The following is a 15,991-nucleotide window of genomic DNA, read 5'->3' on the forward strand; positions in this document are numbered from 1 at the left end:
TGCATCTGAAAAGGCAACATCTGATCCATTTATTCACCATCTATACATGTACAAGTGTAAAAAAAAAATCTTACCTTAGAGATGTCAATATGCCAATGAAGGAAAAAAAAAAAAAAAAGCTGAAAAAAAAGATGCACGTCAAGCTATTACACATAACTGGTACAGGAGGCATGAAAATACTGCACCAGAACTATGGATAGAAAAATAACCACATTTTCAGATATCGCTCTCAGGTCTGTTTGGGACCCTTGTTCTCATTAAACCATTGTCACACTCTTGTTCTTTTCAACTGCTTTAAACCATCAACTGTTGCCAACATATATATATAAAAATGAATGACAGACGGGTTTCATCAGCATGAGATCTGCACACTTTCAGATTCTCAGAGCGATGAGCATATTCACCAAACTGTGAATTTGGCTTTATGATGCAGTAGTGCAGATACGATCCCAGAGATAGAAGGCAGTACAGTCTTTACATTAGTCCATGTGGAGCGGAGAGCATTTGCAGGTCGGTTATAAAAATGTACACCAAGTGTCCGTCGGTTCATTTGTCCTCTCTCTGCAACTTTTTACATGTACAGTGACCACAGGACAACACAGCTCTTCCAGCTTCATGTTGGTCATTGTTTCGATTGCTCACTCTTACACACCAACACGATTCTGCCCCTTGTTTGTGTTCACTGCTTTGCCTTCTTCAGGATGGTGCCCACTGCAGAGATGACGGTGGTCTTGGTGCCGCTGGCGGTGGTCGTCACGGAGACGACAGCAGGCAGGGTTGCGGTGGTGGTGATGATGGTGGGCTGGGCGAGGGTCACAGGGATCGCAGAGTCCCACTTGCTTTTCCTCTTCTGGGCCTCTGCTGATGACAGTGGACAGAGGAGGGGAGCGAGTGATGTGAGCTCAGGAGTGAAATGACCGGCTGCACGCAGACATGCATGCGCACAAGCCAAACAAAACAGCTGGCAGCGTAAATACGGCAGCAAACGTAGCAACGCAGGCCCCGAAGAAGACCGATGGCTAGCAAACATGGATTTAAACAATGTACAATTAAAAATATTTATTTTTAAATCCCCTGCACAAATGTTTTATGAGGAGAGAAGCACACTCAACATGTTTTTTCACCTTCAAGGACACACACTGTGTGTTCTGGTGAGAAATACATAATTTAAATATAGCTTCTGTTTCCAGGCAACTCCACAGGGCTCCTTTAATCTAAAGCTTCACCCATCTGTGAAAGTAATGGCTTTCTGGAATCCAACCTTAGGTCTCTGCCCTCGAAATACTCCATAAAGGTTGTATTATATTCTCAATCAGCTTCTTGTTGGAGGACATTTCTGCTTAAGATGACATCATGTATTTCTGTGCACCAATAACAGTGCAGCTACATTTGAATCAAAATGTGGTGATGTAGTGTTGCTTTCTTGTGCTTTATTTCAGAAGACTCCAGCTGTGAGGTGTTGCAGTGGTGGATGTTTACCTGTGGCTGTGGTGGTGGTGGTGTTGCTGGTAGTGGAGGCTGCAGTGCTGGACGGGTTGGTTCCTTTCTTAGTCCCAGTGACAAACTCAATCTGTGACACACAAACAATACCCGAGCACTGATTTAATTCCATGTACTGTTTAATGCAATGAAACGAGTAGTGTATTTATATTAAATTAACTGTCTGTAACAAATCACACTCATCAGCTTTGTCAACATAAATACATGCAGGCAGCAGGCTAATGCAAAAAAAGGCATAAAATAATGGAGAAATAACAATGGAGCCCTTCGGCTTACTGCTGCTATACCGCCGCGTTACTACAGGCATGAGCCTCCCTTCATGTACGGCAAGCGGGAGAGCTTTTTAACCACGGTTAAAGACTAAATATGGACTGAAGCAGAATATTTTGTGAGATAAAAACATGTGAAATTTGGAAATGATAACATCTTTTTAAAGTAAATTTGGACTTTTGGACTTCATAACAGTCTGGAGTTGTTGGAAATTAGATCAGAAGAGTCAGAAACAATCCTACACAGCCACCACAGGCATCTAATCCTACAAATAGCCTAATCTTTATCTGCAACTGTGCAGAAATACAATTTTTAAACAGAATGAATAGGTATGAAATAAAAGCCTAGCAGCGTTCCAATGCTGATTTACAATTTGAATGTCAGCGTTATGAATGAAGCTCTGAAGCTTTGAACTATCCGTTACAACGTTATGTGTAACTGGAGGATATGTGGCGTTGGCGGTCTTGCTCAGGGGCACATTGACAGTATTTCGAGTGATGGGAAGAAAATTATTCATTCCTTTGTCTGCTTCCGTTTTCACATGAACAATCTTTGTCGTCTTGTGTTAACCGCGCTGTAGCCTGCATACCACTGACTACATTTCAGCGTAGAGCAGAAGACAGCAGCTGTCACTTACATGTTCATTCAAGTCCAGTCTAACTTAGGTGCAGCTACGTGAATCATGATGCTGCTGATGATAGCAGCGTATATCATGCTGTTTTCTGACCATGTGTGCAGGTTGCTAGGAGACATCACCGTTCAGTCTCAGCGCTGACACGCTACTTACCTCTGAGTGATTATTTCAGAGGTAAATAGCAAAAAGTGAAAATGGCTGGCACAGACAACACGTTCAGGTGTTTTGAAGTGAGCTTGTGTTGAAGGTGAAGAACACTAACGGGCACTGCTGAGCTGTACGGCTGCACTGGGCTGGGCCTGAGCTGCAGCTATTAGAGCTGAACTTGGCAGTGCTGACTTCTGCGTTCTGCACATGTTTGATAAAGAAGGTAAAAGAGAAATGAAGTGCAGCTGGTGGAGACTTGCCCCTGACGCAAACAGAGAACAGAACTGACGGCTGAATAATTCCCCCTTCCTTCTTGTTTTTTTGGGTTAGACTCACCTTGGTGCGCTCCTTCTTGGCTTTCTCCAGTTTGTCCATCTCCACTTTCTGGGCTTTGGCTGGAAGGATGAGACACATGGATGAGCGCTGAGTTCTAACTGAATAGAGCTAAGAAGAAGACTTAAAGTGGCTCACCTAGAGCTTCATAGTAAGAGTCCTCTGACCAGCCATGAGGATCAAACATATCTTTTGGGTAGTTAGTTCCCAGTTCATCTATACCGCAGAACTGAATGAGCTTCTCGTAAATGCTGGAAGAGAACCAAAGAAAAACCTCATGAGACACTGAGGACCTGGTATCATGTGTAAATAGCGCTCCATCTGTGTGTGTGTGTGTGTGTGTGTGTGTGTGTGTGTGTTGATTGGTTTGGATGTGTTCCTCAGCTGAGCTGCATACCTTGGGTTTCTAAACTCTTTCTTTTTCTGGATGTGGCTGTTTGTGTCAAAATCTCCATGGAGCTTCCTCTCGTACAGCTTGTGGATCTTGTCCTGTTCAAAAAAAAAAAACAAAAAAAACAAACAAGTCCATCAAGGACAGCGGGTCAGCTCTCACTGTTAGAAGATGAAGGCGCGTCGAGTCAACCTCCTCCACACTGCATTTGGCAGCACACACTGTCAGTGTCCTCAGATAAACAACACCTTTACACCATCAGCTCTGCTCCAGTGAGGGTCCGTGTGAAAGGAGCTATTGTATGTGAAGTCTCTGATACCTTTAGGAAATATTTGACAACCAGGTTCAACTGAGCCATACGAAGCGAGCAGACGCAGCCCGGGCTGCTAAAGTCCTTTTTTGTATTGCCTTCTGAAACAATTCAAGTGTTTTCTGATTTGACACCCCTATCAGCTGGATGACACTGATTCTCAGCGCTCCTAAACCCTTACGAATGCTGTGATATGAGTGCTCTCTGATCTGCCTCCGCTTTGACCGTGATTTGGTTCAGTTTAAGCACAAAAAACTACTTGGTTAAAGGGAACCCTGTGGAGTTTTCTTGAAAACAAACATTCTGTTTACATTCAGTGTTTCTTATCAAAATGGGCATCCTTGAAGTCCAACAAACCTGCATCTACTTCCTATCAAACATTTTGCAAATGCTAATGCTAATGGTTGATTGCTAGTAGTCTTGCAGCGCTACAAGCAGTCAGAAACACCACAGAGTAACCATGGTGATGACTAAAACAGACTAACTAAAGATGAACTCCCCACTCAGATTATGTCCATGATCATAATCTAGCAATTACTCTTTCGAATTCAATTGTTTAGTAAAAACATAAAATATCTTAAACTCTTCAACTTGCTTGTTTTGCCCAATCTACAATATAAAACTAACAAACATTCAATTTAACTTCTCACATTTGAGCAGCTGATACCTGTGACTGATTGGCATTGCTGTTGATAAATAAGGCAATAGATTCTCAAAATTATTGTTGATCAATGTCTGTTGACTAATCAGTTAAAGGGGCACTCTTTCACACATAAAGTTCAATTTCATCATGATGAGACATTTGTTAAAACAGGTTTTTGCTTCCAATGGACAAGAGTCATAACACACACAGCAACCTGAGGTCCTCATCAGGTAGAACACACAGGTCATTTGAGGCATTTGGAAAAACAACTGATTGTTGTTTTTCTACCCCCCTGAAGACCAGAGCTAATGGATTCTGGCAGTCAGAACACCTCGTGTTCTAATTTCAAGGGCATGATTGCAAAAGGCAACTTGGAATCTGTTCATAAAGTGGATTCATTCCAGCAAATGGTGGATTGACAGCAAAAAGCCAATGAACTATAAGGAACTTATTCGAAAGGCATTCTAAGCATACATGTTTCTCTTCTCCACCGTGACCTTAGGGCAGGGTTACCCAGGCTGCTCTGGTGAAGGTGATTCATCAGTTGTTCATCGGATGGGTGCTAGGAGTGTCAGCCCAGCGGGTATTATTGCTGAGCTGTTCACTTACTAAGTCAGGCCTGTGTCCTGGCCTGCCTCAACTGCACAACAGCAAGGCAGAAAGAGCGCAGAGCTGCTGATACTAAATTGATAGAAGATGACACTGTGTGCTGCTTTAATTACAGAGGGGAGAATTTATGTAGCCACCAGAATTTATTTCTAACCCCAGAGGGAACGAGGGAAACTTCTAAATGATTCACTTGGCGTGGAGAACAGGTTATTTTGACTGCATCAAGATGGCTAGTCTCCGGATGAGGTTGCTTTTAGTCCTCCATACTTTAACTCTTCATCTTGAACTCCAAACTCTAAACCCTGCACATGTGTCAAAGGGGCGAGTGCAGACTGTGTGTCTGCTTATGAAACCAACACCCCCCTCTAGGAACCAATGACAAGTCTTAATCTTTTAACAGGATGACTTTATTACCTGGAAAGTGTTTATCCAGCACTTAAAACAAGCCTACACACATGCTAAACCACACGACTCAGAGGACCAGGACTATTCTATTAAGCTCCCAGAAACCCACAAGCCCAGCTTCACCCACATTAGCAGACATAACTGTGGCCTCGGTGGTAATATAAACTGCTCGCACGAGATGATAGTGGCAGTATGATGTGTTTTAATAAATAGTGTGCTACAGGAATAGATTGCGATGTGATGTGGCTAATGATTATACAAAAGTGGAGGTGTGTCTACCTGTAGTTGGCTCGAGCAGCGTCCAGGGGGCTCGGGGGGGATCCTGATCTCATCGGGTGACATGTTCCTCACCTTCTCTGAGAACAGAGCTGGCAAGAAATCAGAAATATAAACATGAGCACTTATATGTTTTCACTTGAGCAGCTTTCCCTCTCTGCCCTGTCTTGCAGGTCTTTACACGCCGAATAAGGATTAACTAAGAAACCATTGTTGCACAAACGTAGTGAGGTGGGGGAGCCAGATCTCTTTGTGTTTGAATGAATAGATAACAAAATAAGGAGGTGGGATATGGATATGCACTGGAGAACCACCACAGTTAATGAAACAAAGGTTCACAGTGTGATGAGAAAACACTGCTGGTGAATTCCTGAGCATCCTCCTGTAGTTCACCATAGTCCCACATGTGTACCAGCCGTTTTATAGGGCAGTGTGGTATGAGGAGTGCACGTCCTGGGCAGGGAGTGGCTGTTGTTGGGGCTTGTAAGGAGAAGGGAGGCTCCTCTCCCCTCCCTCCGTCCCTCCCTTTGGACCCGTCCCTTGTTTTGCTCTCCCTGCTCGACTTGTCTCCCTCTGCTTTCTCTGACTGCAGGCCAGGCATTCCTTCAGTGTCGCTCTTATCCCAGTCAGACAGATAGTCTTTACAGTCATTCAGCACTATCAATCATGCTCTGAATAAGTGCTGCAAGCTGCGTGTGCAGTGTATGTGTGTCTGTGTGTGCGAGCGAAAGCAGGAGCTTGTACCTTCTGACATTCTGTACAGACCGTCAACAAGTAGAAACTTGACAGTACATGAGATGATAATTTTCTGCAGTGCTGTCTTTTAGCTTAGCCTTGCTGAACACTTCATCTTACAAAACATCAGAGGAAAATTCCACAATCACATAACTCCTGCACTGTTGAGTATCAGCTATCTGTGATGTGCTGTATCTAAGAACTTTAGGCATTTTTAGAGTAGTCATCCACTTTCACTGCAAGTTATGACTGCTAACAGTCCTCGCAATGTCAATGTCAATCAACTCTGGACTCATTCTGTTGATGAAAATTCAATACTATAGCCTGACCAATAACACATGTTGAAGGCAGATACTGACATCAATAATTGAGAACTCTGATATATTACCCAATTTCATTTTGAATTTTTACAATTTACATAAACAAACGATATTTAACCAGGCTCTCTTAAATTTGTCTTGTTAAAAAAATTGTGAGCAGGACAATGTAGTTGAAAACTTGAGCTAAAAGCTAATGCCGGCATGCTAAAATGCTCAAAATGACAATTCTTACATGCGGATGTTTCTCCGGTAATGTTTACCACGTTAAACATCTTAGCTTAGCACGCTAACATCTACAAGTTACATCCGGAAACTTCAGTGCAGGAGCAGGAGCAAGAGCAGGGGCTCCTCCATTTGCTACATCCCCTGATATGACAGCGCCCCCCCGTCAATGTAGGTAGGGCGTTGCCTTTGTTGGCTACATGCATAAGTACTGCTAAGCATGTATGTATGCAGGCTCACGCGTTTTTGACAGCAGAAAGTGTGCAGGCATACAGTTCCATGAAGTTACATCGTTAAAAATACTGTAGCCTCCAACAATAAAAAACCTGACAGGGCAAGTCCAATGAGTCACAGGCATGAAGTGGCAGCTTGGTATTTAATTTAATTCACTCACTGGCACACACACACACACACACACGCACACACGTACACACTGTCACAGATAATTACACACTGTAGCTGCAACAGAGTGTTAGCATTGTGGAAGCCTACTAATCCACTCTAGGCAACAAGAGATTTAGCTGATAATTTTGTAGCCTTGTTGGACAAACTCTAATTTAAACATTAAAATAAACTCCAGTCTCCACAGTAGCAGAGAAAGTGTGAATAAATCACAGCCTGTGCAATAAATATCCCTGTTTATAATTCAGCTCAGTGTGAGAGGAATATTCTCATGGAACAGCAGCACTGTCAGAAACGACATGGAGACACAGTAACAGAGAAAAGATTATATTCTGCAGCAGAATCACCATCTGTCCTCCCGGAAAATAGACAGAAAGTCACAATCTGTGCCCCTGGGGGCTTTTTTTTGGTCAGAGAGACAATGTCTGTCTCTTCAGCGAACAGACAAAGAGCTGTCTTCAGCCTGCTGACGAGAGGCCTTTTGCCAGACGCACTGTGACATTTACTGACAGACAAGAAAGAGAAGCCGAGCTCCGCGGCGGTAATGCCAAGTGTCCGTGCCGAAGCTATGAGTCACACACTACGCTCCACTACAGAACACTGATGGTGATGGTGGTCGTTTTGAAAACTAAAAATTGCTCTCGTGCATTTCCCTTTCCTTAGCGGCTTCTTTTTTTGACTGCAACAAACCAGATGAGTGAAGCGAGGATGATGATGGAGGGAGCAAATCTGTGGGCAGAAGCCAACAACTTCACTCAGCTGCTGCCCTCTCTCCCATGAGACATTCCTTTCAAAACCAGAGGTACTGCCTCATGCTTGTACACCTCCGCCAACCTGTCAAGTTGCATTTACATCCATGTTTGGGATATAAAACGTCATAATTTTATCCTGTGAGACATTTGTTTGAAATTTTCCTAATTAGCACACAAATTCTTGACTCAGAAATGTGTTTTGTGTGGTTACAGTGACCTTGGACCACCAAAATCTTAGCAGATCATCCTCGAGTTCAAGTGGACGTTTGTGCCAAAAATTTCCTGAAGGCGTTCCTGAGATACGGTGTGTGTTCACAGGAAGGGAACAGATGGACATAATGGCCCTGGCTGTGGATATCACTGGTGCAAGGGTATAAAAAAATCATTTATCTATGAATCAATCATATTATTTTAATTAAAATCAGTTCTACACCCCCATTGCAACACATCATTATATGTACCGTTTTCCAGGTGTTATTTAGCAGTCAGATGATGATGGAGTGCTGCATTGCATAATCTGTGCCATCATGTGCATCCAGCTGTGGGCCCGTATAAACAAACAGCAGCGGGGGAAAGGTTGGTGCCAACAGTGAACGGTCTAACAGACTGGTGTGACCAACGCCGCTCCCCATATCACTCATATCCTGTCTGAGCTGATGCTCACTTACACACCTGTGCAGGTCAGTCATTACTCACTTACCACTGCCAGTTCCCTGAGATAGACCTTCATAAAGCATCTGTCACTCAGTGGACAAAGAGGCTTTTGCCTCTGGTTAGTGATTCATACAGTACATTTACTGCACCAACACCCAAGCTACACAATAAAAAGTGAAAAAGTGTGTGTCTGATTCTTACAATGTATCTTACTAAATACTTGTCTTACTAAACATGCAAAATCACCCAGAAGAAGGTGTTATATGAGCTTATTACCATCAAAGACAAAAACCAATACTCTCCGACTTCCCTACATCCTGGTACTCAGGCCCCAAGCCCAAGATTTTTTGAAGACCTTTTTAATACCACATTGAATGCAATCTCATGATCATCCTGGCCAAAATATTAAAGTATGATGGAAAATCAATAGGCACAATATGGCCTAGAATTATCTATTATCAAATCACATTTTTTCAGCAGTTTCCAGCAAGAATTTGGTCTTGAACCCAGATAAGCAGAAGCTTCGTAGCTGCTGTAGTGAGCAGCAGTGTTCTCGAAAGGGTATGTAACATGTTTTTTTATTACTTTTAATACCTTCTAAAGTTCTTTTGAGGAAAGACTTTCCAAGACCTGCAGATGCCTTGTAATACACATGCAGGATTGACTTGAAATAAACTACAGTGTGTGTGTTCATGCTAGTGAAGGAACATGTAAGTCAGAGCAACAGTGTGGCTCACTGGTGTGTTTTGAAGAGTTTTTGGACAACAATGGAGCTCTGTGGCACAGAGCAGTGAGGTAAGTGAGGCTTTGGATACACACACAACACCTGTTAGTAGGATCAATTCATTGTTGGCTTTGGTCTTTTCATGGGATCTCTAAGTGCCATCTTATCCTTTAAGAGTCGGCCAAATATATGCATGTATGCAAGTGAATATGTACTCACCAACTAACTCATTGGGGTCCTTTCTTTCTTCTTCTGGGATCTGTAAAAAGAAGAGGGAAGAGAGGGGAAGAAGAGAGAAAAAGAGATATACATTGGATATTTAGGTCTCCTCTACGCAGGAGAGTGCAATCATCAACAATGGTGGAGGGAAATATTAACAGCACCAGTGGTGGATGTAATCCAACCATGTTCCCAGCTTGGATATACTTAATTATAGTGGATTACAAGTGGGCTGGTGAGGTGAACTGGCAGTTCTTGTGAAAGATGTGGAGCTGGGTAAAAAAAAAAAGCTGATTCCACTTGTACCTCACATCGACAAATCAAATAGGTGCTAATACAACAGACTACAGAGAATAGAGGCTGACAGGAGAACAGTTTCTAAGAAGTGATAGAAACCAGAATAGTAAATCTTGGCAGTTCCCAGTGAATGCTTGAGCACAGCAGGAGGAGGAGTCTTGTACAGCCTCTGAAATATGCTGCCTGTTGTGCCAGCACTGTGGGCGTAGCGCAGGTTCAGCACAAAGGAACAGCGCTGTTATTCACAGGCATCACGTTGTCACCTAGCAACTGCACGGGCACATCAAAGAATTGTCCTGAAGTTGGCCAAATCACAAGGAGGAGGAGGAGGAGGAGGAGGAGGAGGAGGAGGTGGTGGAGAAAAAGACATGGAGGCACAGCAGAGCCCACTGGCACAAATCCAAACCAAAAAATAAATGATAAATAAATGGCACCTGCTGCTCGAGACAGACAAAACACTCTTCATTTAACTGATCTGAGGAAGTTCAGACGCTACGATACACTATAAACCTGCAGCTTTGCTATGATTCAGTGTCTTCAAGGTTTTTATGAATAAAAAGAATTTTAATTGAATTCAGTTCTAGGTCAAGCTGCCTTAACCAAAACTCAAAGAATGATCAAACCAGAAGCACTTCGCTAAAAGCATCAACAATACCAGCGAGGCATGGCAGCGGCAAGATAACATTTAGCTGTTCTTGAATGTGTGACTGCCATCAAAACATGAGAAAACCCTTTTTGGCACATTTTGACAACAACAACACATTGTATCCTGCAACAATTCAAATCAAGGTAATAATCTATTTCTACCACCAAACCACGTCTCATTTCAGGCTCTGCATCTGCTCTACACATCATCCCGCCGTCTGTCGTACATAAACACCAGAGCCACGTGGACTCACAACCACTCTAACAAAGCAGAAGTTACAACAGACCATTTTCTTCACGCGTTCCTACGTGTGTATTCTTTTGACGATAGTGTAATGCAGTCCAACACAACAGCACCACAAACTATAGCCTTCAAAATCACCACGGAGTGGAATAAATACCTCCACCACCTCTCTTTACAAAAACAAACTGATCCTTTACATCATGGTGGGTTTTATTGCAAGGCTGTTGTATTAGATTACCTCTGAAAGTTACAGCTGTTTCTATCTTTCTGTTAGCATACGTACCTCATGTATACCGTACCTTTACGAAAGGGCCCCTATAAACATGCTTTAACATCAAATTAGTTCTTTTTCTAATTACAGAACTGTCAGACAACCCAAGTCTTATATAAAGAGTAGACCAATGGGGCCCTGTGCATCTACTTAGGATCTCATGCATGCTTGTATTTATTTTTATATTACAAGATAAAGAAAATGCGAGAACAGTAGGTCCTGATTGAGGTACCTCTTTTGCCTCATTTGCCTCAAACAGATTCTACAGCCATGATAGCAGCTCTATGAGGCTGTGCTTAGGCAGACAAGTGCTAACAAAATCACGCTAACACGCTGACACGTGATAATGCTAACATGCTGATGTTTAGCAGGTGTAATATCTACATGGTTCACCATCATAGTTTAGTTTGTTAACAATTAGCACTAGACTCAAAGTGAAGCTGAGGCTGACGTCAGTTTTGCAGTTATTTGGTCATAAACCAAAGTGTAATTGCTGCCAAACTATACTGAAAAGACAAACACTTGAATCACTCCACCTTCTGCAATCCAGTGGACAATTCCACCAACATACTGTGAATGTTTAAACAAAATTTAAGCCAATCAAAATCTCGCAACACCCCATAAACAATATTTGTCCAACCGGAGCTCCTTCCCACTGTAACCTTGTGAAGGGCTATAGCAATATTTCAAAGACTTCCTGAGTATTCAGTCGCTCCAGCTAAAGCAGGTCCAAGTACTGTATGGTGATCTGCTTATCGACAGAACTGTATCAAAACACCAATTAGCTGCCACTCAGTCATTAGATAAGATAACTGTAACGCAGAGCAATAAAGTGGGAGGAGTGAGAGCTACCATAAACATTCTCTTACATTCTGTCAAATAACAGATTTGAAACTGAGCCAAAACACTGTGTGTAAGGTTAAACATCAGTCTTCTGCTGCTAAAGGCCTACCATAAATATGAGGTGTCAGTCAAATACTGGGGACTGAATAAAACAACGCCGTTGGCATAACTTCCTTGGAAATGTCGTAATGCATTATTGGGAAATCACATCATGACGCACATGATGTTCCGATTAACATATCACCAAATGCTTACATAGCCAGTGCTGTTATCTTTACTTCATGATGTGTCATACTGAAGAGGCAAAACTTCAAAAACAGTTACTTATCACATTGTGATCAATCTAAGACGGGTAGTAAACAAATCCTCAAACAGAGCAGACATCCTCAAATTTTATTGCTTCTGTTTGTTATGTTTGTGACTCACTCTCTCCTCATTGACCTGTACCAAACAGCGCAGCAGGAAGCTGGCATGCTGTTCAGCTCACATTGCTTTAAAACACATACACACATAGGGCGGGGTTAGTATGGCGTGCAGGTCTGAGCAGTGTGCTTTGAAAAACAACACTGTTGGCTGAGCTCTTCACTTCAGGTGAAGTTTAACACTCACATTAAGATGCATCAGTAAAGCAACTCGACTGACCTGGTCTTACCCGGCTAAAGAGCCTCATTAGCTATTTGAACATTCATCTGACAAACAAAAACCCACAGCACCATCTAGTGAACATGCTCTTTAATAGCATGTGGTGGCAGCTTTAAAAGTGGTTAGTCACAAAACAAATGAAATGAATCAGGCTTGATCCTTTTCAAAATCCAATCCATCCCACACCAGGTGGGTGTTCAAATACCTCAACATCATCTGCGTCCCTCCCCTCGTCAGATTCGTCCATTTCCTATAAAAACAAAAATGCAGAAGGTTAACACCGTAAGAATCAAAAGGACATTAGACCACGAGGGGGAACCAAGCAGCAATACAGACCAGATAACAACCAGCACCCAACCACTGACCGCAAAACTGTTCAACCCTCCTGAAGCCGGTTCTAGCAATACAAAGTCTTTGTTAAAGGAACATTCCACACATTTTAGGAAACGTGTCTGAGGCCTTAACGCCCTTCACAAAAGGCACAAATTCTATTTGGATTGTTCGGAAGTAACTTAAAAAGGGCTATCCACCAATTTTACACGTGATGGTCAGTTTGCTCGTCACAACTCTGTGAAAGCAGCTGTATAATGTCTCTTGTGGCTCTGCAGGAAGTTTCTTTAAAATCCTTTTTCTGTTTTATTTATGTCCTTTATTGGAGAGCAGAGGCAGGCAGGAAACGGGGGCCAGAGAAGGGTATTACATGAACAAACCATAAACTTGGTAGCAGCCATGCAGCATTCACTGTCTCTCTCTTGTGGGTCACCCAACTTTAAGAAAGTACAACACTAAATCGGCCTCTGAACACATCATTACTGTCGGACACTGTGGAAGGTTGTCAAAGTGTTTGTCAGTCTACAGAATTCAGGATAATTAAAACCCCAGTTCACTGTAAACTAATATAACTTAGAGTGTGTCCTTTGTGTAAAATTCATGTTTAATTGTTATTGACACTGTATCAGAGATGCACTGATTCATGTGTATGGTTTTTGAGGAGGCAGTTATGTTGTTGTATGGGATTCATTATATTGCAATGTAGTTCTAATATTTGAACTACTTCATATATATATAAACTGTATGCAATTTGTACATGGACAAATTATGAAACTACGTATCTAGACAGATAGTTGTATGGTGAGCAAAATCAATGTAATTATAAATTATAAGTTAAAAAGTAGAGACAGGTATTTCAAGCAAAAACAGTATTTGATATCTGGGGACCACTCGACCATTCTTCTCCCACAATACCTGATGAACTATGTCACACTCGCAAAATATTTTTTTAAGACAATTGTCATATAAACTATTCGATAAACAATTCAATAATTAATGACTTTTCAAAATCATGACCCATCCCTATTACAAAGAAGTACTGGGCTGTGCCAGAAATCATCATCATCAATCATAAATGCTTTGTTTGTAGCTTCAGTGGTTGAGCATAAGGCTGCAGCTAATGATTATTTTCACTATCAATTCACCTGCAATGAATTGTTGGGTCTATAAACAAAAAAATCACAATTTCGTAAAGGCCAAGGTGACATTCTCAAATGTAGCAGCAAATCTCCAAATGTAACAGCATTTTCTAAGGAGCCACATGCTAACTGTTTACATATTTACATTTAAGAGGACACACAGATTTTTTTACTTCAGGCTTTTTGTACAGTGTAGGTTTTATTCACCCGTGAAAGAAGAACTTGACTATTTGATTAGATGGACAAACATGTGGCAAAATAAATCAAGATCTCAGTGTTGAACAAAATAAGCATGACTACCATTTCATGCATAACAGTACAGCCCAGGTTAAATGTAATAACAGACTATTATTATTATTATTATTAAGACCACCTTGGCTAAGAAATCCAAACTGGTCCACTTTCAAAAGACTTTGCAGGGCTAGACTTCATTATGTCAAGAGAGCACTCCAGATGTTGTTCTGGAGATTACACACAAAGACAAAAAATTGTCTGCTCTAGAATACGGTGCAGCTATTTTCACATTCACAAAAGAATTGGTGCAATCCTATGAACCTCTTACTTCCCCCCAGAGTTCAGTGAAGACTCAGAGAATCACTTCATGAACACCACACCCAATGCTCTGCTTTTTCCGTCAGTTAAAACACTGAAACAAACTTCAGTGGGGGCGAGAAACACTTTTTCAAAAAATTCTGAACTCTAATACTGACCGAGTTGCTCTCTCTGCTGTCTTCATCTCCGGACACCTTGTCATCTGCACCCTCAGTGCGGTTCAGTTCATCATCACCATAGCTGTATACCAGACCTCCTCCACGACTCCCTAGTGATAGATAGGAAGGAACAGAGGGGCACAGGGAGCACAAGTTAAGGGCAGATGTCAGATGACTACAAGAGGTAAACAGGATCACTGGCAGAAGGCTCTGAAAGAAGAGGAAAGTCTTGGTTCAGCATCAACTTTAATGCTTGTCAGACCCATGAGCACTGCATCAGGGCAACAGGAGGGCACCACAAAGCCATACTCTAAAAATCTAGCAATGTAATTATAGTACATACATACATTCATAAATATATACATACGTGTGTGTACACACACACACACACACACACACACACACACACACACGATGTACCAAAGTAGTCACGATTTAAAAATAAATCTAATATTACATTACATTAATCTGTGGGACTGGGAGCTAAGAAGTGAGACCAGTAACTTTGCAGCAAAACAAAAAACCTCTGTTATTGAGACATTCAAACAGTTATATCCATTATGTGAGAGAAACAATCAACAAACCCAAAACAAAACCAACAAGACCCTGCTGATATAACTACATATGCTTTAACTTTGTACGTTCACGGTTTTCTGTAAAGTAGCTGCGTTAGCTACAAGCTAACGTTAGCTATCACATGAACACACGGGCTAAGAGTCGCTTATCAATGGACCGCGGTTTTTCGCCACTGTAACTATCGAAAATATTTAATTTTTCAACACATACCTGTCTCTTCTAGTTCGGGGTCAGGGTCAGAGTCAGGGTCTGTATCGTCTCCATAGTCTGCCAAGGAGGAGAGCAGAGCACTCTTCTTACCGCTCGCCATCGCTGTATGTGTCGCATAAACGCCTGGTCGCAGAGTAAATACGTCACTAAAATTGCATTGCGTAGCACCAGTATAACACCGGGAGATGTAGTCCTTATGGTTTTTTTAGGCCTGCCGTTTTGTTTAAGAAGTGTTGAGTTTGACCCATAATTATTTTTAATATAAGCATTGTTAATAAATAACCATCATTTAAGTATTCACGTTTTCCATTTCAGACCATATGCTGCTACAATACAGCCAAAACACTATAATATTCAAATAAAAAAGGAGAAAGCTTTGTCCCACCACCAGAAGGAGCAAATAAGAAGACAAAATCATCATTTCAGAAGCTCCTCTCCATAATCAAATTGATATGTAAGGATACTTATCAGTGTCTTACGGCCACATTTTTTTAAAAGTATTTTTTAAAATAAGATAATCGTATACATTCATACACCA

At 41.8% G+C, this 15,991-nt stretch overlaps 1 protein-coding gene across 2 annotated transcripts; it reads right to left on the bottom strand.

The window, feature by feature from the left end:
* Nucleotides 1–15,571, bottom strand: sap30bp (SAP30 binding protein). 2 transcript variants are annotated; one of them, XM_076760645.1, is made up of 10 exons: nt 15,454–15,571; nt 14,668–14,777; nt 12,694–12,738; nt 9,547–9,586; nt 5,522–5,610; nt 3,282–3,373; nt 3,023–3,135; nt 2,888–2,946; nt 1,480–1,570; nt 1–858 (listed from the first exon to the last, which is right to left on the bottom strand). In XM_076760645.1, the coding sequence occupies exons 1-10, from the start codon at nt 15,551–15,553 to the stop codon at nt 680–682; spliced, it is 918 nt and encodes a 305-aa protein (XP_076616760.1). In that variant the 5' UTR covers nt 15,554–15,571; the 3' UTR covers nt 1–679. The 2 variants fall into 2 exon arrangements, with proteins under 2 accessions (XP_076616760.1, XP_076616759.1); XM_076760644.1 differs by having other exon boundaries at nt 1–861.
* Between the last annotated feature and the right edge of the window lie 420 nt (nt 15,572–15,991).

Source organism: Chaetodon auriga, chromosome 20 (assembly GCF_051107435.1).
Source record: "Chaetodon auriga isolate fChaAug3 chromosome 20, fChaAug3.hap1, whole genome shotgun sequence".
In the NCBI taxonomy this organism is placed as follows: Eukaryota; Metazoa; Chordata; class Actinopteri; order Chaetodontiformes; family Chaetodontidae; genus Chaetodon; species Chaetodon auriga.

Coding starts and splice junctions, on each gene's coding strand:
- sap30bp (XM_076760644.1), bottom strand. CDS start 15,553: ATGGCGAGCGGTAAGAAGAGTGCTCTGCTCTCCTCCTTGGCAGACTAT. Junction 3,136..3,281: donor AAAGAGTTTAGAAACCCAAG/GTATGCAGCTCA, acceptor GTTCTCTTCCAG/CATTTACGAGAAGCTCATTC. Junction 1,571..2,887: donor CCAAGAAGGAGCGCACCAAG/GTGAGTCTAACC, acceptor TGTGTGTCACAG/ATTGAGTTTGTCACTGGGAC.